We start from the raw sequence: 26,419 nt of genomic DNA, 5'->3' as shown, positions 1-26,419 counted from the left end.
TGGCTTTGTTCATCCAATGGCAGGCTTTGGTTTTGTCAGGCAGGAACAATCCATCCCAATTACAGCTTGGGCAAAGAGAAGGCACGCTATGCACAGACAGACTGGGCACCCTCCTCTCTCTCCTCTGCAGCCAAGCAGACACTCAGTTTTATAGCAACAAGCATGAAATAGACTCCAAGGATCAAATACAGCGTGCGTGCAGTTGGAAGTGTGCATTTGCGAGACAGGGTGTGTGAATGAGATCATTGGTGTGTGTGTGCGTGTGTGCGTGACAGATGATTTTTGTGCACGTTGTGTGCTTTAGTAAGGAAAGTGCTATTAGTTATATGTTCCTGGGCTGATGGCTAAAACAGTGGGAGGTGCGGTAAGGCTTGAAGCGCTGCTGTCACCTGATGCATTGCCATTTTGCATTTTTTTAAAATAACTAAAGATCATTGTTACACTGGAGACCAGTTATACCATCAATTCTAAATCCTTCTGACACTATGTAATTATTCTGGCTACATGCAGTGATGCTAAAATAACTCCCAAAACAGCCTCAGCCTGACATACAGTTGATTTAAACCATAGCCTCACACTATCTCGTTGGCGATTACCGTACTCTCAGCGTCATAGCACAAAAGAAACATGGGCTTCTGCACTCCTTGTGCGTGCTTTGTGTTTGACTAAAAACGATATCAAGACTTCAGGGACAAATTAAGGGTAATTAAACTCGACGAGTAGGCAAAGTTCCCCCTCAGGAGTGGTCAACAGGTCAGTCTCACATGAGTGCAGTGAGCTGACGTCCTCCCTGTCATCATGACTGACGGTGCCAAACTTATTCATGTCTTCTGCACACCGCCTTTGCCTCTATTCCTGGCACAAACACAGACTGATATGTTTAGCAAAAGGCTTCCTAGATGCAAATAGAGAAGGTCAGACTGAGACAGCTTGCCCTGCCCATGCCCTCATAATTCAATCCTTGTCACTGCTGACCAGCTGCAAGCATGAACACACACTTTATCCTAAAAGCTAAGCCCTCCTGGCTCTAGCTGGTGCACCGAGATGATAGCTAGATGATATGGGTCAAACCATTGGAAAACAAATTACATCAACCTTTTACAGGTTCAGAAAGTATCTAAAGTATTGTAACCACCCCCCAAGTTTAAAATTTGTTTTTAAGGAACCAGGGCAACAGAAGTTGAGGCAATACAAAAAAATAAAGCTCCTGATCATACACACTGGCCTTTGTATTTATAATGCAAATTGGGTTGAAGATGGATGTAGGTATGCTGAAAAGTGCATAGGACCAACAACAGGAAAGTCGGGGAAATGACCCAAGAGTATTAAATAAAAACACCTGTGTCGATGTGTAATGTGTGTTAGTCTCTAGTAGGAAGATCTGCTTTGTTCGTGACTGGTATTCTTTAAGGACAGGCTAGAGAAGCAAACGAAAGAGCAGAGCACTTTTAATAGAGCTCAACAACACTATATCATTCCCATACAAAAGAGACGAAATGAGACAAAAAACAAATGACACGTGATGCAAAATATGTACATTTATACACATGCGAGGGTATATGACTGTAAGGAACCAGTGAGTGCAAAGAACATTGGCCTGGAACAGAACATACAAGTAGGAAAACAACCAAATAAGATTACCTGACCCAAAATGTGAAACGTTTGAACTGTTGTAACCCACATAGGTGTGGTCATCTTTACTGTCCATTAACTACAATACTTTTATTGTATGTATGGCATGCCAGCACAATATAGACCTATTGAGTTTAGACACTGTGTCTGTGTAGCTTTTACATATGGCGTAGTCAGCATTTATACTGCATCTTCTTAACAGGGACCATTCATCATCCTCATTTACTGGTAATCTGCAGTGCTAGTACCAGTGGATACAACCAATCTACACAAGAAGGAAAAGATGTATAAAGAGCAAGCCACGTTACTTAGTTTTGGGAGTTTTTTGACACATTTTTCTTTTGCTCTCTTGTCATGCATGACCTTTGGAAACATCAATACTTCAACTTCATCAATAGTTTGAGACTCTCGGTTTGTTTTTGCTTTTGTATGTATATTTTAAGAAAAAAATGACAAAAGCAAAAGAAGATGGGCTCACAGGCTACTGCTGTAATGAATCAAGCACAAGTTGCCCATAACTTTGTAAAAAAAATGATTTTGTTAAATTAGAATTAAAGCAGTCATGTTTGCTCCTGTTTTCAAATTCCTATTATTTACCACCCCAATTCCAAAAAAAAGTTGTGACACTGTGTCGAATGTAAATAAAAACAGCATCCTATGATTTATGAAAATTAATGGATTTTTGTAAATCAACATATCTCATAAAAATATATTTTTCTTACAGTAGAACACAGAAAAACATTAGGTCAAGTTCAAGTTGATGGCAAGCAACATTTGTCAAAAATCTTGGGACACAAAAGGCTAGATAAGTAATTGCTACTAAAAAATAGCTGAAGGAAAATGTCACAGCTAAGTAGGTTAATTGGCATGAGGTCAGTAACATAATTGAGTGTACAAAGACCATCACAGTGTGGCAGAGTTTCACTATTTCACCATAAAATTGTAAAGACTTTGGATATCATACCATCCGCAGTGTGTAATATCAGGAAAAGAGAATCTGGAGAAATCTCTGTGCGCAAGGGAGAAATGCCAAAAAAAAATCACTGCTGGATTCCTGTGCTCTTCAGGTCATCAGGCAGCACTGCATTAATAACGGACATGATTCTGACATAAAAATAACAGCATGGGCTCACTAAAACTTCCACGAATCACTGTCTGTGGACACAAATACAGGTTAAAGCTCCATCAAGCCAAAAAGAAGTGATCCAGGAACATCACTTCTTTTTCTGGGCCTAATTTGACTTAAAATGGGAGAAATGGAAAACTGTTCTGGTCAGACAAATTAAAATTGAAAATTCTTTTCAGGAAATATGGATGCCACGTCCTCTGGACTCAAGAGGAAAAGTGTTGGTTTGTTATCAGCACTGAGTTCAAAGGTCTGCATTTTTGATAGCATGGAACTGGTGGCTTGTACATTTGGTGTCCTGCAACCAGCCTCCTCAGTTCCTAGACATTTACAGATTGGTGATTGCTACACAGTGGTAAACAGGACCCTGTCCCAACTTTTTTGAGAGATCTTCCTGCCATCAAAGAAAAGTATATATACCATTTTACTGGGTTCTATGGTGAATCGAATAAGGGTTTATGAGATTAGCAAATCATTCTGTTTTCAGTTATAGTTTACAAATTGTCCCAAATTTCTGAAATTAGGGTTATAGAAAGGCAAACCTTGATGTCATGTCACCAATGAGAAATGGTGGGAAAGACTTTGATAGCTCTGTAGGTTATACATGTATTAAAGTGTAATTCAATGAGTAGATACACAAACATGGATGCACAATAGACATGATCAAAATCAACAATGTACAGACTTTGTTCAAATGTCCAAAACCGTCCATTTATGTCATAGGTTTAAGGAGGAAAATTATGCATATTTCTGCATCATTCTTGATAATGCATTTTTAAAAATTTTTTGCACCCTTTCTTATTTTGTACTGAGCGACAAGCACAGCCCATTCACAGCTAACTCAAAAGAACAAAAAAAAAGAAAAGAAAAAATACGAAAACTCTATTCAGCTCAGTCAGTTAAGAGCTTTTTTTTTCCCCAATCAGAACCTCATAAACTCTAGCAAATCTGTCCACCTATGTACACTTACATACTATACACACCTAGTTTATCTGCACAATTCAGCCATGCATGTGTGCCTGTGCTGTACCTGTGTACTTGTTACATTCTTATCACTGCCAAGGCACGCAGTCATTAGAGAATATCAAATCTGCTGTATGAGGCCACATACCTGGGATTGATCTAGCAGTCAATGCATTCCTTAATCCCCAAATATGAATGAGTTGAGTTTTCAAATGAGACGCAGTGCTGTGACGAGGTTTTTAGCATCAAAGGGTAAGTAAACACCAGCAGCAGAAAAAGAACAAAGCGTTTTTGGCAGGTGTTTGTAAGTAAAATCAGAATGATGGCCTTTCATTTTGGATCACAAAGGTGTGTTTGTTTAAGTGAAACAAGGACGTGCATGTTTGCATACACACGTCCAGCCTCGTAGCCTTGTAGATAAGCGTGCATAATATCAGCTTGTCCAAACACCCACAATTGTGATGCTGCAGGACACCAGTCTGCATCTGCCCTGTTCTCCTTTGTATCTATGTAGGTTGAGGATAGCAGTAAGGATTATATCTGTGATATGTATATGAGTTTTTCTGTGCATGTAGGTTCCTAAAGGGACAGAGGTGAAGGTTGATCCGCAGCCTGTGCTGGCATCAGAACAGGATCCACTGCAGGCAAAGTCCAGCAAAAAGCAGTGCAAGGCTGCAGCACTGTGTCCAGCTGGCAGATGAAGAACCCCCTATCATCTTCACTAAGGGGGGCTTAGAGGGGTTTTCTTGTGGGCTGTCACCTTCAGGATGTTTCCCTAATGGTTTACCAGCACTGGATGGTTCGGGTACTGTGGGAGACGAAAACAGAGAGAGACAACGGGAAAGAGAAACAGGAAATAACAAGTTTAGCCTCCATTGAATTCAGGCATATGTGCTTAAATGTTCTTTGGGTTTGTATATTATATTCAATAATCACTTAGTCAAGATTCCCATTACTTCAACTCTAATACCTTTCAAAGACTAGTGGCAGTGGCTGTTTCAGTTCAAAGTGCCCATAATTTGCTTTCAAAAATGCTTTCTTTTTTATTTATTTAGTTTAATTTAGTTTTTTTTTGCCAGTGCATTTATAATGCTGCTAAGTTGCTTAATAGCTAAAAGTATTTTTTTTAATTACACACATAAAATAAAAACTGAACATTTTAATCCTTGACTTGTGAGAGAGGTGCTCTTTCCAGAGGCGGAGGCCTGCTTGTAGCGCTCATCTTAATGATTTACCCACAGAACTTCCAACTGTGGTAATGCAAAGGCCTGCTGAAGATTCAAAGGTTTCGTTAGAGAAGGCAGCTGACTTTACAAGCAGCACAACAGCAGGTTAGTGCAGAATGTCAAATCTCCAAAGAGAGCAAAGAGGAGTCATGTTTTTCTTTGGATGTTGACCTCAAAAAGGACAGCTGGACTACAAGGAAATCCTGCTCAAGATACAAGCTATTAACCAGAAACCTACAGTTAGTGGTGGGAACAGTCATACGGTTATTGTTCATGTGTCCAACAGCAGAGGGGAAGAAACTGTTCTTATGGCGAGAGGTTCTGGTGCGGATGGACCGGAGCCTCCTGCCTGAGGGGAGCAGGTCAAACAGACTGTGTCCAGGGTGAGAAGGGTCAGCTGAGATCCGAGCTGCACGCCCCAGTGTCCTGGAGGTGTACAGGTCCTGCAGAGATGGGAGTCTGCAGCCAATCACCTTCTCAGCAGAGCGCACAACACGCTGCAGTCTCTGTTTGTCCCTGATAGTGGCTCCAGCGTACCACACGGTGATGGAGGAGGTGAGGATGGACTTGATGATTGCAGTGTAGAATTGCATCATCGTCCGTGTTGGCAGGTTGAATTTCTTCAGCTGCCTCAGGAAGTACATCCTCTGCTGGGCTTTCTTAATGACGGAGGTGATGGTGGGCTCCCACTTCAGGTCCTGGGTGATGGTGGTACCCAGGAAGCGGAATGAGTCCACAGAGGTGATGGGGGTGTCAGTCAGGATGATGGGGGGGAGTGGAGCTGTGTGCTTCCTGAAGTCCACAATAATCTCCACTGTCTTCTGGGCATTCAGCACCAGGTTGTTGTGGCTGCACCAGGACACCAAACGTTCAACCCCCCTCCTGTAGGCAGACTCATCCCCGTCCGAGATGAGTCCAATAACGGTGGTGTCATCTGCAAACTTGATTAGCTTGACAGACTGGTGGGTGGAGGTGCAGCAGTTGGTGTACAGGGAGAAGAGCAGAGGAGAAAGAACAAAGCCCTGAGGGGAGCCGGTGCTGATGGTCCGGGAGTCCGAGACATTCTTTCCCAGCCTCACGTGCTGCTTCCTGTCCGTCAGGAAGTCAGTGATCCACCGGCAGATGGGATCAGGCACATTCATCTGGGAAAGCTTGCCTCGGAGATGGTCTGGAAGGATGGTATTGAAGGCAGAGCTGAAGTCCACAAACAGGATCCTGGCATAGGTTCCTGGGGAGTCCAGATGCTGCAGGATGAAGTGTAGGGCCATGTTGATGGCGTCGTCTACAGACCTGTTGGCTCTGTATGCAAACTGCAGGGGGTCCAGGAGGGGGGCCGTGAGGGTCTTGAGATGGGAGAGAACTAGGCGCTCAAATGACTTCATGACCACAGATGTCAGAGCCACGGGTCTGTAGTCATTTAGTCCAGTGATCCTAGGTTTCTTGGAGACAGGGATTATGGTAGAGGACTTGAAGCAGGCAGGCACATGACATGCCTGCAGTGAGGAGTTGAAAATTAACTGAAAGATTTGATAATTTTGATTTGACAAGGTTGACAACAACATTATTTGTTTTTGCTGTATAAGAAACACTAATAATGACAGTAAGTCATAAGAAAGTAATTGCACTTTTTGTAACAGACACCCCACATAATTTACATCTATTTAGACAAAAAATTCCCAGCTGACATGAAAACTGACTGAAATCTCAGTTGTCTTTAATTTATCAGTGTCATCGCACTGCTTCTGCCATCATATCTCCTTCTCTCTGGGTGGTGACAAAATGTTGGTGTGTGAGAAATCCAAATTACCCACCCTCCCTGACTGACCCAACCCAATAAGCACATCAGTGAATTACTGGGAGCTTAACAGCCTCAGTGCAACAAGTGCACACCCAGTCTCAGTTACATTCCAATTAACCGTCATTACAAGTATTAGATGTCTAGATTTATCTGCTAGTAGGGCTGCTCGATTATGGCAAAAATGATAATCACGATTATTTTCACTGAAATTGAGATCACGATTATTTGACGATATTTATTTAACCCTTTAAGACCTACTATAGAACCAAGTCCACCAGAGCTTATATTATTTTTATTTATTTTTTTTACATGCTGTAGTGCCATTTGTGGGAGCATTTCAAGTTGCTATACATCAATACAACTGTTATAGCCCATATTTTAATAATATGTATGCATTAAGTGCATAGTAATTACATAAATTGCAAAAAAGTGCAATAAACTACAAAAAAAATTGAAAATCGCTTTTGTTTTGTTTACATATATTTCTACTTGGAGAAGTTTAAGAGGTTTATCCCTCAAAACTTTAAATACAATAAAGTTGCAAAAAATAGTTTCCCACCACAGGAAATTTATTTTGAGTGTCTTCATAGTTTTATTTTGGAGATACAGCAATTTTTATATACTGCAGAAAAAACAAAAAACAATCCTATGATGCAAATTTGCAAAGAAAACAGCAGGTGCATCATTTCACTGTGGGAAGTGTTACGAACAGCTGATGGATCGGCAAAGCCTGTTTCTGGAATATTATGTTTTTGTTCCTGCAAGCGCTTTTTATGCAATTTTTGCAAAGCTATATGTGGAACGAAACCGTGACCGAGGACAAGCTGATGGCATAAGATGTAAGTACAACTCCTCCGGTTTCATATGCAAAACAAATTATTGCGCTAGCTTACACGGTTCAGGTTCTACAGGGATTTAAAAATAGTTACGCAAAACGGAGCATGCTACTCTGACCGGCTTTAAAGGGTTAACAATGACTTTAAAAAAATTATATAAAATAGTGTGCAACACCACTGAAGTTTTTTTTTTTTAAACTCTTTTCAACCAACAGCAGTCACTCTCCTCTCCAAATAACTTCTGCTTAGCTTTCCGAGCTTCCCTCGGGTCCTCTTAATCAGCGGTCTCCACCCTTTTTTGCGCCACGGACCGGTTTATGCCCGACAATATTTTCACGGACCGGCCTTTAAGGTGTCGCGGATAAATGAGGGAGGGGCTAATAATCGGCTCAGTCATTTTTAATGATCGTTGAAAGCCCAGATCGTAATCGTGATTAAAATTCGATTAATTGAGCAGCCCTATCTGCTAGCAGCACTTAGTGATCCAGAAAGGCTTCTGTGGGCGCTAAGGGAGGAATACAACAGCATCCCATCGACATAAACAGAAGCAAACAGGCACAGAGGTTAAGGGGGATTGACTTTGGCATTGGCATCAGTTTATTTTTATAGAGAAACAGGCAGTGGCGGTCCTAGCCTGTTTGGCGCCCTGGGCGAACACTCCCTCTGCCCCCCCCCCCCCCCCCCCCCCACACACACACACACACAAAAAATATTAAGGATTGTACATTGATATAAAAATCTTCAATTCAATTCAATTTTATTTAGATATTTACATAGATACAGAGAAAAACCCAACAATCATATGACTCCCTATGAGCAAGCACTTTGGCGACAGTGGGAGGGAAAAACTCCCTTTTAACAGGAAGAAACCTCCGGCAGAACCAGGCTTCAGCAGCGAGCAGGCGCACCGAGGGCTCTCGCGCTCACTTTATAGAATTTCGAAAAAACATCGGTGCATATATAAGTCTGTATCATAATGTCTGGTGTTTTTGTGTTTGTTGGTTTTTTTAATTTTGTTTTATTTTGGAAGTTGGTTATTAGATGCTGCTCCAGCCAGCCAGAGAATCCCCTGCCGCCCCGGCCGCAAGCAGCAGGCGCATCTCGCAAACGGAGGGCGCTCTTACTCCCAGCAAATGGGCGATAGAAAACCGATCGGTGCCTATGCCATTCCCAATATGCGCTGGCATGATGTCGGAGCGGCACGAGTACGAGTAATTTTTTATTTTTATTTTTTTCCCATGCCCGTGATGCCGCCCCCCACCACAGTGCCGCCCCGGGCAACCGCCCGTGTCGCCCGTATCAAAAACCGCTATTGGAAACAGGTAAGAGGCAATAAAGCAGAAGAGTGTTGGATAGACTGTAGTGATTTCTTTGGGTTTAATCAGATATTTATATGTTTACACCATTTTCACTGAAAGCGATTGTTATTTGGTCATGCCAGACTCAGACTGCGTACAAAAATCTCCATACATTTAGCGAGCAAACAAGAGATGACAAGATAACATGTGATGACAAGATCATAAGATAAAACAGAACCTGAGAGAATACTGCCAAATAACACAGCTGGTAAGTTGGAAACGATCCAAAGCCTGAAGGTGTTGCACTCAAGATTACCCCAGAAGTTTAGCTGACCCCTTTTGACTGAGATGTGCCAAAAAAGGTGTCGCTGGATAGCAAAATGGTACAAATAAACAGAGTGAATAGAATAATTTTTGTAGCAACCCCTTTATATAAGTTAACAAGTTAACAATTACTTCTGGAACTGATTTAGGCGAGGCCCTAGCACTGGTTGTGATGGGGATTATGCTCAATATCAGAGTCCCCACACTGAGGCAAAGCCTAATGCCAAGTGGTTTCTTTAAACTGTATCTGTGTAAATAGGGCTAGGCGGGGCTCTTGAGACAAAAGTGTTTTGTGTGCCAATGGTTTTTGTTGTTCCAGTAGACAATAGACAAAGACATCATTTATCCCAAATCAGATTGCTGTTATTGTTTCAGTGGAAATGGGCTGCATCTCATCAGGGGGGTGTAAAAAAACAGCATTTGAATAAGCCAACACAACACTAATACTGCTCTGCTGTTGGCTAACCAACTGGCTAATTAATGGAGAAAGTCCTCGCCAGGACAACCAATTATGACACATTCTGCAGTACTGCCAACCAGTTAATGTCTCCTGTGATCATTTAAATCAAAGAAAATTAGATGCAATCAGTTTTAAAAGGAGAGTCAATACTCAGTAAACTAATAATGTAACCAGGCCTATTTTTGTCAAAGTATTTAAGTGGTGCTCTGAGCTTATTTGACAGCAACTCAACCTGAGCATATTCCATTACCTTTTATAGTGAGGAGGGGGTTTTGCAGTAGAAGCTGAGGTGTTCAGGATGTTGTCTGATACATTTTGAAACTAGGATGGTGCTTTTCTGTGTGGAGTTTGCACGTTCTGCCAGTGTCATGCAAGACTCCGGCAGACCAAAGACATTCACAGGCTTAGGCTATTTGGTCATTCTAAATTGGCAAGTTCAATGTGAGTATGAATGGCTATCTGTCTGCAATAGATCTGTGACCTGTCTAGGGTGTACATTGTCTCTCACTATATGACAGCTGGGATAGGCTCCTGCTCCACTGTAACCCTGAATTGGACAAGAGGAAGAAGATGGATAGATATTGAATATGGAGCTGCAAAGCAGGAGGAAAAAGAGGAAGACCACCACAGAAAAGAATCATGGATGTAGTAGGGAGGATTGGTGTGACAGAACAGGATGCTAGAGATAGGGTGAAGTAGGCAATCCCTAAAGGGACCACGTGAAAGAACGAAGAAAAAACTATGAAATCCCCTCAACATGTCGAGGAAGCACCGAAAATTTTTCAAACTGAAAAAAACAAACAAAATAAATACGGACAATGGATATAATTAATAACGCATGGCATTTTTAGAAGTTTAGATAAAACAAAAGAAGCACTATACAGTAAAAACGGGCATCACATTGAGTGGAAATGTTATGCAATAATACGATATGATAATATACGAGTGCCTAAGTTACATAGCAACAGGAGAAAAAAAATGTAATTACAATGGGAGAGAAAAATAAGCAGAAATTTAAAGGGAGAAAAAAGAGAAGAGTACTTGTTCCTTAAAGCCTCCAACAACTTGAGGCACAAAGAAACAGAAAACTGGGGGGCAGAAGACTAATGGAATGTTATGTTGTTGTTGTCATAATGAGACAATGTTAACAGATAAGCCATGCTTCATAAGCTGAGTCATGTGTAAATCCCCGAACAGTGGGGAAAAAGAAGGGAGAACAAGCAAGATAGAAAAAAAAAACACAGAGTGGGAGGGAGTGAAGGATGACATAGAGGGTTAGAAGAGGAAAACATTTAGTTCAGCTTTTCAGTATGAGGATGAATATCCATCGCCACTTGTATCAAGACAGATGGAATCAATCACCTCAGGCGACTTCAAGGCGATGCAATGGCACATCAACATACTTCTCCCATCACAACAGCAGTCAGTGACATATGTTCTTCATCAGTATATGACAAATGGGATTTGATTTTATAGATGTTTTTGTAATAGTCAACAAACAGGGACAGAGAAAATCAAATCAAATAAAAAAAAACAGAACCTAAGACCTTCGTGTCTGGGCAGTTTCTGGATATCGATGCATGGGTCTGTGGGGCCTGTAAACACTTCCATAATACTATAAATAATGTGCTGTAACTTTCAAACTTGCTGTTTAGGGATGCGGTAAACTGTGTCATTGAGATGAAGAGAAAATGGTTTGTGCCATTTTATACAACTGACCACCCAACTTTCACTCTGATATGTACTGCGGTTACTGTGTTACCTAACTACACATACAGTTTAACAACCTCATTGACCTCTGTGTTGGCTATGTGTGTGAGAAACAGTTCACAGTGTCCTCTGCCACTAATGCCTCTCCAGATGGGTAGCTTGTGTGTTTGGAGGAGCCTTTATTTCCCACTGGCCAAAGAGGAACAACAGCTGCTTCTAACAACCCAGGCCAAAGCTCCGAAGAAGAGGTGGACCTCAGGCTCTAGCCAAGAGGGAGGAGGGATGGGAGGGTAGCAAGAAAGAAATAGAGGAATAAAGGCAGGAAGGTGAATAATAAGAATAACAAATGTCTCGGCCATCAAAATTCTGAACGACCGAAAATTGCATGATAATTCTCCGGGCAACCGTGTTAGTTTTCTTCTTTCCCCTGCCTCCTCTTGGTTCCTTTTGGTTTGCCAGCACACAGTGGCTGCTGTCTCACAGATTAAATCCTTAAACATAGGTATGCAAAAGGAAGAACCAGACTGTTGTCAAACAGTTCTCTTTCTGTCTTCAGCTGATAAGATTTAGTCTCTCTCTTTTTTCCTCCTTTGTGTCATGTATAAACTACAGTTGGCTAGAATACTCACACCGACAGCATATAGGGTTGCAGAAACACACACACACACACATTAAATAAGTTAACCCTGAAAAATTATGTCTACATTTGTGTTTTGCCTGCCTCTGTATGTGTGTATCATGAGGCGTGCATGTCTGCATAAAACTCTTGGCTCAACCCTAGCTGCAGAGCTGTAATCCAGCGAGGAATGGTGCTACTGTTTATTGGGGCTTAGAAAGTTGTCACACTACTTGATATCAAGATGACAAGACAGCTTTTCTAGACTGAGTACAGACTTTATAGCTACGACAAACATTGATAGATCTCGCTAAAGTTCATTTTATTATTTCACCATACTAAATATCCACCTAGAATTACGTTACAGCAAATCTATTTACAGTGTAACCTACTGTTGTACGTTGCAACTTGATCCCACACTGAACTTACATGAGTAATGAGAAGACTTTGACCTGTTTGTCATGAACTTTAAAACACCTGGTGTCAGTTCACACCTCTGCCCGCTGTGTAGATTTCTAAAGACATTTATAAGGTGAACTTATGACTTACAGTGCATTGATGGGGTGTGGTGAAGGAGAATTGAGGTCAGTATCTTGCTAACCATTTTCTTGACCTTGCAGCTCTTTGGCAACTGCATAGCAGTTAATTGGAGGTGGATGTTGGGGGTGAAGGTTGTAAAGAAGCTCATGGGCCTAGGTTTGGCAAGGCCTCTGGATCTGCCTTGTATTCATGTTTCCCTAACATAGGTGACTCCTTGTCTTTATCAGTTTTTGACTCCAGCTTAAATACAACACTTGTGAGCATGCATCAAAACTAACAGAGGCGCAGTTTATTCGGCTGCTCCTGTATTTCTACATAATGACACTGTCGATTTTCTAGATCAATCCTTATTTACCGTAAGACAAGATCTTTATGCAGTTGCCAAATATGCATTAGTGCATGGGTGCCAGCTGTCTGTTTCAATAATACACTGAACTACTGTAAGTAAAAATGATTTTTACCATTAGTCTGTCATAAATAGGAAGGAAAAACTCACACTAGATCCAGCCGGATTTGTAACGTTGTCAGATATTTGCTACGTGCAGTGTTTCCTTACTTGCGTTCTGCTTTGTTCATTTTTTTATATATGCTTTTCATATAGCACTAATTTCAAGTAAGTTCTGTTGCAGATAAACAGTGTGAAAGATGGACACTGTGACATCAACTGGTTCTGGACTCTGCAATTACACCATGAAGTGCTAACTCATTAGTCATGGCTAGCAAGTTTGGTTAGCAAGCTTCATCCGTAAACAAATAAGGGGAAGGACACAGAGGTATCTGGTAATTAGTGCTAATTACTAGATGAATTAAATACTACAGTTGTTTTTCTCACCGTCACTGGAACACAAACTTATTTGTGAGACCCTGTTACTGTGGGATCTTTAGGTTCCAAGACAACTGTTCCATCCACTTTGTACCAATGTACCAGTACCAATGACAGCAAAACAGGTCTAGAGCGTGATGCTACTTCTGGGTTTAAAAGCCTCACCTTTACACCAAATATGCCTCTTGTTATTGCGGCCTAACAACTAAATCTCTGTCTCATCTGACCATACAACTTTTCTTCAGAGGGCATTTGGCATTTCTTGGTCAGCACCCTCTCAAGCCAATGTAAAAGTTGCTTCACTGTGGAAAGTGACACTAGCAGCAGTTCCAGCAGTTTCTAGTTCGTGGAAGGCTTGAGCATTAGTTTGGTTCCTGGATTGTTTCGGACCAAATTCTTACAAATTTCCCCTCATCTTCTTCTTCTCAATAAGTTGTACTTACACACAAACTGACAGAACTAATGATTTTGGAATCTGCATTTTTTTTCTTAGAAATACTTTATGACTCTGGAACTGTCCCAATTTGTGTAAATATGCAAATCTCCTTCTTAGATCTTCACTGAGTTCCTTGCACTTCCTCATTGGTCTGCATATTGGTCAGTCCAATGAGTGTTTCATTTTTATGCTAGCAAAGAGAAACTACCAGTTGTGGTCAATCACGATCAGTTAACAGGCTCTGGCCTTGTCATGTTAAGACATTGCAGAACCTTCAGTACCACTTATAAAAAGATTTAAGTAAATGTTTGTATATATTTGTGCCCGTATATATAATTTTGAACCTGTGTGGATTAGGAAAAAAAGCTAAAAAGCATACAAACTTGTGCACCCAGTTCTTGTTTTTGAAAGTCATTAAAGATTTATGCTAAACAATTATTCCACCCTTGAAGAAGAAAAGTTCAAAGAAATCATTAAAGGCCTAAAATTACCATAACATTCATGCCCAAGATGAGCATAAGTAAATTTCTGACTGCAACTGTAGGTATAGCTTAAAAAATAAGAAATGGAGGGAATGACCTAGTTGAATCCCATTTTACCCCTTTAAAAAAAGATGGATACACACAGGACTGCACTTAAACATCTGGCAACTGAAGGAATGTAGCATATAACCACACTCAAAATGTTCAGAAAAAAAGTCACAGCTAATTTCCATTGTGGTATTGTTTAATTATACCACCTTAATCTTGAAGCACTAACTTTAAGAAGATCAAACGTTTTCTTGTTCAAATATACAAAATCCAGACCACACACCATTTAAGTGACCTCTTAAGGTTGCACGCTACATTGTTGTAGATGCAGCTTCACTGAATGTATTCCATGGCTGTTACACTTGCAGTCAAAGTTGTTGTTGTTTTCATGGTTGGGGAAAAACAACATTATTAACTAGCCATATCACTGTCTTCCAATCACAACTTTACACACAAAAAAAACCCAGCCATGCTGCTGTTACCAGCTACAAATCCTGGCTATCCCGACGCTGTTTGTTAGAACAGGGAAATGTTAAATTTCTTAAGGCCTCATTTTCCTTGTCTCACATTTACCGTTCCAAGAATTTAAACAAGTCTTTCTTATCTCTTTTCACACACACATTGTCTTACAATGAAAGGTAAGGGTAGAGAGTAAAAAGGAGGGGAGGATGAATTCACACAGTTCATTACTGGCCATCCATCTCTGTGCTGTTGTTGTCCGCAAATCACTCTTTATGTGCTGGCATGTCAGGCAGGGGCTCCTCACTCATTCAAACTAATCTCCCTATTCTGTTTTCTGAGAAACACAGTGAATTCATGCACATCTCTGAGAACTGCCTCCCTGGTTCACAGGCAACCTGTACAACAGGACTGGTACAAGGTCTCTGGCAGGCCACTCAGGGGGCTAAAAGGGCCAAAATACTGGGGCACCAGTGGGGTACGTGTCTTAGCCTAAAGCTAACCTAGCAACAGGCACAGCAGCCTGGCAACTAGCACAGGGATCAGTGGAGTGGAATCTGTCCAGTGTGATTCTTGGCTGTACTAGACTATTAAGCTCCTTGGCAAGATTAAAATTTACACCCTTTACATACACACACAAACACATATACACAGAAACAAATTGGCAAATGGGGCCCTGGGAGGACAGTGACCTCCAGCAGTCAATGTGACAGATTCTCAAGATGGAGTGGAAGATGAGGGAAGTTTAATGCCCAAGACAACTCCTCAATCTCACAAACAAATACACACACCCATCGCTACACACACCAGGGTACTCAGAACACACACCACACCTGTGTGCACTCAAACACCAGCTGCCTCATCACATTGCCAGGTGTCACGTTGTCCTTGTAGAGAGACAAGCATGAAGGATGCAGAAATAAACTGCCATTTATATCCTTTTGCTCTCTCTTTTTCAATTGCATATGCACACGCACGTACGGCCACACACACACGCACAGACAAACAACACATGTTGATAGTTTTTGGGGTTCTTTTTAGTTAGTTAGTTAGTTTTTTAAACCATCAAAATGAAATGAACATGAGGCACAACTCAGGGAAACAATGCCCTCACATGTACCTACTAACCTCACACTTCTCCCCATGGACTTAACTTACTGGTACAGAAGCCTTAAAGGTTGAATTATCCAAAACTTTTTGAGTGATATTAACAAGTCTTACATGTCCCCAACAATGTATATTTCAAGTTTCAGCCCAAAATACCACACCACCCGGAATGCCCTAGGTTTTAAGACCCATTATGGGCTGTTTTAAAGTTTCCACAAGTCATAGTTGTCCCCCTGCTAACACTTACTTTGGCCACATTAGCCGCACTAGGCTACAACCAGACTTTCCTATTCTGGAGGGGACATTTTGATCTGAAGAGTCTCACTTTTTTGCTTTGTTTTTGTTGTTTAGGTGATGGGAAAACATGGGAGAGTTATTTGGTTATTTATAGACTATATTTAGTTGTTTTTTTATCACTTCACTTGCTATCACACAGTACTTTTTAATATTTTACTGGAGCCATTATTTGTCTTGCATAGTACACAATAACTGGACAATAACTGGACAGGAAAAACACTAGCTTAATCTAAAAGAACACAGTGTTGCTGTGCGCTCTAGTTTTTAGCAGGTTTTTTGTTTATGGTTATACTCACAAACAAACTAACTAATCGATGCAGTGGTAAAGTAGCAGGTATGTGCTCTGAAAGGTCAAATTCCATTATTTTGTTGCTTGTTTTTCCGTCATGTAACTAATAAAGTTAGTTACAAAGCCTCGGTTCCTTGTCAAAAATAGCTGTCCGATAGCAGACCAAGCCCAGAAAACATATTTAATATTGGATACATTTGAACAGAAAGTGATTTTTAAGTTAGCATTTTGGATCAGTTAGCATCAGTGTTAGCAGCATGCTGTAATTCTCCCCTTAGCGCTGACACAGGAAGACAGATGCAACAAGGGAAAATTCTTATTGGCTTTTAAAGCTGGGAGATGGTCTTGTTGCCAAGGAGATGGGTCTTTTATTTTCTTTATAAAAGTCTCATAACACTATAAACCAAACCTTTAAGATTAATGCTTTCACATTTGTGATGTTACTATTGCAATTAAACAGGACTTTGTTTCATTTAAGCGTTCTGCTTTGCCTTGCTGCCTAGACAGAATGCATTACACATAACAATCTCTCCATAACCAAATAAATAGACTGAAATCATTATTTATATTATTTAGTCAATATCAAAAATATTGGCTGTCAAATATGTTTCATATTGTATTTGCTGTAATCCACAATCTTTCTGAAATTATCCAGACTAATTTATTCAGCACTTCAGTGCCTGCTTCAGTGTGTGTAAACTGTCACTGACACTATCTGCTTAGTGACACCAAGTAGCGGTGCACACATAAAAGTTAAGTGCACAGAATGGAATGCAGCCTTGTGTTGCTCCATGTGACGGGCCCCCTCTGAATTAAAGTGATTTAAGTGATACTTGCCTTCTCAACTTCAAAGTGTTTTCACATATCTGAGCGGGTAAGAGGGGAAAAAAACACATTGCGCTGTGATGTTATAAATGTTTGATTTTGTGTGGGCGAATCAAATACTTTGATGTAAACTCTTGGTTGCGTAACTGACTGCAGTTTTAGAATTAAATCACTTAGAACTGTGCACTGAGTACACTGGTCCTTTTAATCTGCAATCAGTTCAATCAGTCAGAGGTCAGCCCTCTCTCAGCCCTCTGGGCTGACAATCTGCACCAGGTTCACTTCTTATTGCCACATTACTTATGGATAAGGGAGAAGGACTTTGTTGCTCTCACCACAGATCAATGGGATTGGGCTCTAATGAAGTGACTTGTCTTCCAACGTGTGTCTCTCTGATGCTTACCTGTAAAGCCTGCACACAGACTTTGCACTCCAGGTAGTAAATAGACTGTTTGCTACCAGAATTCATTACCACTCATGCCATGCTAACATGCTTTTTGCCATCTAAAAACAAACAAACAAAAACAACATACTGTGATTGTCATTTAAAACAAAACTTTGCATTTTATACGTATTACAAAGGATTACCTTCCCACGTCATCAGTGGGAAAATCCCAGCCGATGTTTTTCCGTCTTTCTCCCCTTACCTACGTTGTATTTCCCCCTGTATACTAGGCTGAGATGAGACAGAGGAGGATCACACTCATCCCTGCTTATCCTTCTACTGCATTTTTCAATATCAGTGGAATGTCTGACTTTGTTTGCTCAGTGCTGTGTTACAGCAGGAATGTCATTTTCTGTGTTAGTAGCCAACAATAAGCTCTGGTCAAGGAAAGACAGTCAAGAGGGTCACTCACACCAGCAACGCTGGCCACTGACAACCCATTTCCATAAGTTCATTAAGGTTTACCAAATATTGTCTCAACAGCAACCTAAAAGTATAATCTAAAGCAGATTGGGGCTCGGGGGGAAGGGTGGTGTACCAGGTTTTTTTTCACACATTAAACATGAAGTTCTAGCCACTGCACCGCTTTCAATAAAGAACACTTTATGAGTCTGAGCCATCTTTTAAAGTCCATGTACTGCTTGGAAACATGTGCATGTAAGAATGTCTTGTAAGAATAAGAGTTCCTTCTGTGGTTCTGTTAAAGCTTTTATGTGGCTGTGGTATCAAAGCACTAGATCACTAGCACACCCTGTGTTCCTCTGATGATCTGAATTCTAGGTTTAATTTTCACTAATTTCTGTACATACTCACTCCCACCATTTCCTTTGGTTTATTACCTGTTGCCACACCAGAGATTCTTGGTGTTTCCCGACCAGGCTCCCAAAGGTGTGCTGCAAAAGCTCAATCATAAAGGCCTTACAGATACTGCTAAGAAAGGAAATGATGATGCTGGCTAATGAGAACCATTCTCCTCTGATGACCGTGCGCCTAGGGAGCCTTTCAAGCTAATATGCTTTCAAAGTGCTATAAAACCACAGGGTAGAATATGTCATGCAAGTGAGAAAAAGGAGCCCACTTAAAGGCAAGGTGAAATATGGTATAAAAGGGAATAGAGACAGCAGGAAATAGAAGACAGTTGTGACGATTGTAATAAAACTTAAGGACAAAAACTTTGCTTTGTAGTTTAAGTGATCAGGAAGGATGTATTTCATATGTCATTAACTAAACAGAAACTATGTTGACATTTCTCTAAATTATTGGCAAAAGAAGTATTTAGACAACTTTGCAACATTATCCGCAGTCTCGCACACAACAAATGGATGGCCCTGCATATCTGACCAAAAACATTTGACTCACTCCTCCTATATCTATCCGCAAACCAGACCATTCTGCTAATCCTCTCGTTCCTTCTTCAACAACCCTACTCTGCCCTGCGGAATTCTCTCTCAGCCCCTTGAGCTCCAGATGAAAGGCTGAGGGAAATGGCAGTCATACTGGTAATATCCGCACCGGGACACAGCCACTACATCTGCAGGCCAGCCAGCTCTCTATGCACGGCAGTCCTAAGGGACCTCATTCAGCCCAGGACCTAGAAAGAGAAGATCTAGGGTTGGATTGGCTCTATCTAGCTTGCCAGTGCATACAACCACCAAATCCCCAGTCCACCCTTCTAACCCTTTACTCTCACGGTAGATTGAATCATAGGTCTCTATGTTGATTTCGACTTGAAAGCACCTTTGAATCTTTTTATTTCTCCGTTACCTGCGCTACAACGTAAAAACGGACAGCCTTACGCCTTTTACACTCAAGTGCGTTTAGTTTCAGGCTTTTCTTCTTTCCGTTCTCCTTCACATTTGGCTATTACCCTGAATCATCCAACTTGCAACAATCCACCCTTAATCCTTAGCCTTTTCGCCTTCTTTCGTTGTATTTTTGAACAAGAAAGGCAAAGTGCGTGCTGGGTCCTGGACAACAGCAGGCTGTAGCGGGACTGTGGTCGATCCAGTGTAATCTTACTAACACTAGTGCAGGTTGGCTGTATCCTGCCCAGCTATTCATTTCAGAAATGTAGCTCCCTTGCCAGAATGAACAGCTGCTACACACCTTTTTGGCCTTATAGGCTTTGGAGGAAAGTTCTTTCTATGCCTTTGACATTCAGGTAAAAATACATCACCAACAACAAACCCATTACCTTAGTGTGCTGATACTATGTGGCTAAGTTGAACACTTTCACCAAGGTCAGATTCAGTGTGTGTTTGCCTGTGAGTTTGAGTATGTGAGCAAAGTGAGAAAGTGAAATATCCAGCATTGATAGACGTGAGTGCAGATTTTGCCCCTAGAGGTAAATTCAAAACCTGTTGATGGAGGCCTTCTTGTACCATACAGCCACACCTTTTTAACTATGCACCACTCTATTTTCTTAAGTAAAAAAGCCACCAAACTAGCTGCTGCTAATTTAAGTTAATTATCAGAATTTACAACCTAAGGGTCATATTTACACTCATGCACACACTTGTGGACACACTCACATCTCAAATAAGGGTATGCAAGGATAGACCAGATGCACAATAATCGACTCCTATAACTTTCAATCTAGTCAGATTTTGATAATTACATTCTTTGACAGGATGCCAAAGAGAAACAATCACTGCCTATGGCTTCATGTTAGACACGTTTACCCACTGAACTGTAAAGTTTGTGAAAAAAATGCCAGGGGGTGTTTTTGTTTTTTTGATGAGCTCACCAGCATTCCTGACAGATGGTGTTTGTTACCAAAAGAGAATTTTACTTTCATGGCTGTACGATTCACACTTTGTCACTGCACATCCCTCCGGCTCAATCACAGGAAATGTTTATCCATGCGATTACTCGTACTCCTCTGAGATGGATAACCTGCCTTCATCTCCTTTTTGTTTTCGTGACTTTTCACACAATACCTGGTAGACTGCCTCAACAACAGCTTTAACGCTATAATAACTTTTCTATTTGAAGTCAAATACAACAGATTTACCAGTGGGATGGAGGGTTTTTTCCCCGTTTTTTTTTTCTTCCCCAAGTTCAATCTTAAACTTAAGACTTCATTAGAAACTAAAATCCCATTCTTTTAAACTTGACATTTCTCTACTCTATCTTTTCTCTCTTTTTCTCTGTTTCTGTGTGGATCTTCACAGAAAGCAAGAGACGACTGCCTAATCTGCCAGACTCAGACTATGCTAGTGGACAGACAAATAAAGCACTGTTCCAGCTTCTGATGTACAGAAATTTGGTGTCTCGTCTATTTTCCTAATGGAGAGATAGTGGTTTAATGTGCAATTGTGGGCATTTTAGAGATTAATACGTTAATGAGCTATCTACAAATGAATAGCTCCTTTGGAAGAAGCAGTGCAAGTGTTTCGGGTAATACAGTTAATAAGCCACAGTCACGCCACAAAATGTACCACAGAAGGGGCTCTCATAGCTGCAGGGGCGATGGATAATATGGTTCATTAAAGAATCACAGATTTATTCCCCTGTTCATGGCTGTGGCTATGGCAGTCCGAACATGACCAGGCCTTCCTTATCTGGCGCACAAAGTACACTTGTGTGAAAATCTCCAGGCGAGAGGAGCAGGATCTGAGCCAAGATCAAACCAGGCATTACATCATGCAATCACACTGCACAATGGTATGTCTGATAAGAAATTTTCTTTACCAAATCTTGCCTTGACTATTTGTAATGCTTTCTTTTTAGCCAGACAGTGTAAAGTAGAAACATTGTACTACCAGTTTATAGCTCAGTTTTTTAAAAAGCTGCCTAGTACAGTCCTTTAGTTTTTTTACAGTCATAAATCATAGAAACATCTGTATTAGCAATCTTAAACAAACTGCATTTTCAATATGCAGGAATTGTATCGTCTCAGTAAGACTTGCAGCAGTTTCGTGCCATCTGTGCGATGGCACAGACTGAGAATCTGTTCTCCACAGATTAGCGCTGTTCATTTGCTTCGTAATGAAGTCTCTCTTAGCAGAACAGTAGGCGGTCATGCCCCCTTTTAACATGGACCTTGGGAGCTCTGGCACTGTTATACAGTGGCAAACAACTGCAAAAACAGATGGAAATAAAATAATCTATGCCTACAATGTCCTTTATCTTGACCCAGCTGGGAAATTACTTTAATGGTTGCCAAAGTTGATGTTCGGATGAATGTTTAGTCAATATATGAAACGCCATAAAGGCAGTATCTACCAGTCCCACTTTGTTAATTCACAAAGATCACAGTAAGAAGTGAAGAAGAAGAAGTAACTTCGTAACAGTTAAAGAAAACTGAACTCTTAGGAGAATTTGAAAGCGAAGAATGTGAAAGAATGCCCGTTAGCATAGTTGATATACACCAGACAGCTTCAGCCAAATAGTTGAGCAGACTCACAAATGAGTTCAGCCTTGTGTGGTGTGATGTGCGTCTCTGATAATGTTTGCTATCTCTTGGCATTAGACTTCAGAGAAGCAAAAAATTCTGTCTTACAATCAATTAATTAATTAATTCTGTCTTCTTGTATTTGTCTAATACAAGGGCCAAATGTGTAATATTACTTTATAGCCCATTACCTTGCCAAAAGGTGTGATTTGATGGAAAACACACTTATAAAGCTAAAAGACAGTAAACAATGGGTCATTTTTTGAAAAATTACTGGAGGTAGTTTAGGAAATCCCAGACAGCATTTTGCATTGATTATCTGGAATACTGGTGGTAGAACTCTGACCAACACTGGATTTTTTCATCCGCACTGTAACAAGGAGCTGGGCTGAGAGGATCTTTCCAGAACTGCGTGTAACTGGACTTTTTCAGTGATATTTAACTGTACCGTATTGTTTTATTTTCCTCTTTTCTTCTAAGTACAAACAGTATTACGCTGTTCTGATTAAATATTCCCTTACTTTGGGATTGTGCCTTCAGTGCAATCTTCAGGACCTCAGTTAAATAGAATTACTTTGTCTTGTCTTAAAAACAGGTAGAGAAGAAATTGCTAGCAGTGTCGACCTTGAGGTTACAGGGCTGAACTGAACAATATGGGTTGTGTTTGTTTCAATAAACAGCAGTTAAATGTCATTTAAACAACCTGTTAAAATGACAAAGCTTTGACTGCTGCAATCTAGAAGAAAAAGGCCATGCAAAAAAACTGCTGGGTGTCTAAAAAAAAGTGTGGCCATGTTGTGATAGTGTTAAGGGGTAAGTGAAAATGTAATGAAAGGAAACGGAGAAAGACTGACAAGCAGTATGTAAATTTGCAATTATAGTCACAATCGTAAATACACTTCAGTCTGTGTTGTACTTAATTGCTCGTCATTAAAATATATATTTTAATGTGCATGCAGTCATCCAAATGTACGACATGTGCTTGTCTGGGTTTGTGGTGGACAGAGTAAACATGGTACATGCTACATATTGAGAGACTGCTGAATCAGCAGCTGAAACGCTGGCAGTCTGAGCCGAAGAGGCTCAGCTTACTCAGCTGGGATTTTATTACTTTCCCTCTTTATATTGCCCGTCCACTTCCTTCTAGCTCTCACTGTATGGTATCTCCAAATGGTCTATTTACCAGGTGCATTGAAAAAAAAAATCAGTTTTAAAGTACAACAAGGCTGACACTAACACTGGTTGCAGTTGTCTCTTTTTTCACTACATTGCTTGGGAAAAACAAAACACCATGGTAATATGGTGTTAAAAATGTAAAATCTCTGCAGGAGATAAAATATTCATTAAAATGAAAATGTCCAATAGAGTGTGTCTGTAAGTAAGCAAGCCATCTTTTTGATTTGGCATCTGGTATATAAGGTACTTATATGCCACCACCTTTGCTGGAGCCTCAGCAGAGTGTGAAAATGTGATTTGAGGTGAATATCCTTTGCCAGGTAGGAGATGAATAAAAGAGAGAGTTTGTGACAGTTCTTAGAAAACAATAACAGGGTCACTTAGCTGAAAAAAAGAAAGCACACTGTCTCTCCAGAGGCAGGCACTTCCTTAGTTATATAACGCAATTGATATTCTAAATAAACACGCAGACTTCGTGTGGAATTGTGCTTGTATAGTGAGTGTTTTTGCATGGAAAGGTGTGACTTACAGTGTTTGTCTTGACCGTCTCCTGAGGCTTGACAACCATCTTCATCATCACACTCTGTGGTGCTGCCCTCCTCCCTTTTCCCACTGCCCAGCTCTTCCCAGTCTTCCATTTCTGCCAATTCTGGAAACATTTCCTCTGTGTCCTGCATATGCACAGAAATATGGTTAATGCATAAGATTCCAATATCCTGCATGTGAAACACTGTGAGCAACTTTTAATATAGATAACATATGATATACTTTAACATAAGTTTCTTTTTGATACTGCAAGCTGCAGATCCTTCAAAAATCTGTCATTTGTTGGACTGTTGGATCATAGTGGAAGATCCCATTACTCCTGTATAAATCTCAGGACACTTTCTGAGAGCAGAAAGGTTCTGAAATGTAGAAAGATTTGGCAGAAAACAAACCAATTATACAGTGGCAGTTGTTAATTCTTTTGGTGAATTATTCTAATTTATATTAGGTATTAGTCTATATACAGCTGAAATAAGACTTTATCAGCCTGGCCCATCAGGACCATATCCTTCCCTCCTGCTGTGTGGCCACCTAATTGGCTTTGTTGGCCCTTCATGCTGTCCATCATCATCAGGGTGGTCTCTGCTCCATAACACCATGTCTGACAAACTCTCATGACACAATAAGAAAACTGTACTTTGCACATTAAGTTCAAAATAAGGGCATAGATATCAGAACTTTGGAATATGTGAAATTATAGATGGATGCATTTGCACACATGTGTGAATACACTGTTAAACCTGCTTTACAAAGTTTACAAGATCATTCCTGGGACTAACTGACCTTAAAGGGAAGGCACAACCAGCGAAGACATGTTGAGAGGTGAATGAGAGGCATGGAGTTGGCCCCATTCCTCTCATTCACCTCTCGACATGTCTTCAGGTGTTGTGGGATTACAGATGTCTTTGCTATTGACACCACCCCAGTGACTCACTCATACACCTGACAACAGAAGAACAAGTTCTCTCCTAAGCCTTCAGTGCCCCAAAAGAAACATTTCACAAAACCAGACAAGTTTATTTATAAGAATTAGAGTGCAAAGCTTAAGAGAAACAAGACAGAGAATCAGACATGCTAATGGTCCAGTGATAACACACTCATCCCACGTGATGTTTCAAACTACAGTAAACGTTAACATGCTATCTTCAACAAGCTTAATGTGCTTCTACAAAGGGTGGCTGTCAGTCTGCAACATGTTCCAAGTGTGTGGATTCAGGAAAAAAAAAGTTTCCTGAAAAGCTTGTTGTTCATATAAGTAACACAAAGAAAAACCAATGTTAAGTGGGCTCACCATGTAGGTCCAAAAAAGTGTCTGCACAGACTATCATGGAATTTACATTCTGCAAATTCCCACAGACCCTTACAGACTAACATAAAGGAATCTCAACTGTTAAAGGTATGTGTCTTAAAATGTATATTTTGACTTGATGATAGCACAATAAGAAAAGTCTCATGGTCCCAAAAAAGATGCATAAGGATAATCTAATAACCTCAACTAGCAGGAAAAAAAAGCAAGGAAACAGATTAATCGCGCTCATGGCAACTAATTTATTTGCTAATGGCAAAGAAAGGTTTAATTTTCAATTAATAAGATGTTTCATAAGAGGTTTACTTAAAACAAAAACTAGATGTCAAGATAGTCAAAGCCCCAAACTGACAAACAGAGAAACTGAAGCACAAACCAAGGAAGCTACACGGAACTGAATTTAACTTAAGATAATAAATAAATGCTTGTTTGGGTACCAGAGTTATTCAAACAGACATATTAGTATTCTTTTTTCCTTTTTCTTCTTCTATCACATTAGTGATTGCAGATGCTAGAGAAAGACATTTAGAATGGTTTTGACTCAAGCTGGTACTTTTACATGATAATCGGTATACTCATTACTTCCATCATGTTTCACATTCAACCACATTCAACCAATGTGAAAGTACATCTTCTCACTGTGGCCTGAGAGAGTAAAATGAGATGATACAGCTATAACCACTTAAGTACAGGCTGATAAACCAGATCTTGTACATTTCAGGTAAAAGTGAAAGTCATTGGTAAAACTGGATGTCTTAATTTTCACAAGTGTGAATAAATTACAATAGGAGGGGAACAGGGTGAACAATATTTGACAGTTGTTAGAGTTCCATATTTTATAGTATGAGTTAATTCATATTACAGTTTGCTGACAGACTAATGACTGATAACTGAGACAATCTGGGAAAAAAGAGAAAGCAATGTTCTTGAATAAGATAAACCCATTATGATTTTTCTATCATGTAAAGCAACTAAATAAATTCAGTGTGCATTACAGCAGTTCACACCCAAATGCTCTGCTAAGCAGCATAATGTTCGCCATCACTTGATGCCAGCGTGATATTAAGCTTATAACTATGGCACTGAGTGGATGTTTGACACAGTGTTGCTTGGCCCAGCTGTCCTTAAAGCATGTTAATTAGGGAGTGAATCAATTAAGGTGTTGTTGCTGTGGAAACCACGGTTAGTATAATTGTTGGTTTGTTGCTGTCTACTGAGTGCAGGGTGTTGGGTTATTTTTGTTAAGTCATGATTG

At 40.4% G+C, this 26,419-nt stretch overlaps 1 protein-coding gene across 3 annotated transcripts in view; it reads right to left on the bottom strand.

The window, feature by feature from the left end:
• Positions 1-1,432: 1,432 nt before the first annotated feature.
• Positions 1,433-26,419, bottom strand: part of gpc5c (glypican 5c) — a 110,208-nt gene continuing 85,221 nt past the window's right edge. For all 3 annotated transcript variants that reach the window (XM_086271417.1, XM_086271416.1, XM_086271418.1), the window contains 2 exons: positions 23,842-23,983; positions 1,433-4,529 (listed from right to left, as the gene is read on the bottom strand). In XM_086271417.1, the coding sequence (XP_086127543.1) occupies positions 4,345-4,529; positions 23,842-23,983 (327 nt within the window). In that variant the 3' untranslated portion in view covers positions 1,433-4,344. The remainder of the gene's footprint in view (positions 4,530-23,841; positions 23,984-26,419) is intronic.

The sequence above is a fragment of the Aulonocara sp. 'chitande type north' Nkhata Bay genome, linkage group LG18 (assembly GCF_057382095.1).
Source record: "Aulonocara sp. 'chitande type north' Nkhata Bay isolate Kocher_YH1m ecotype deep benthic linkage group LG18, A_spYH_male_GT1.1, whole genome shotgun sequence".
Classification (NCBI taxonomy): Eukaryota; Metazoa; Chordata; class Actinopteri; order Cichliformes; family Cichlidae; genus Aulonocara; species Aulonocara sp. 'chitande type north' Nkhata Bay.
Note: the sequence above shows the minus strand (reverse complement) of the source record. Positions and strands in the feature narration are given on the sequence as shown.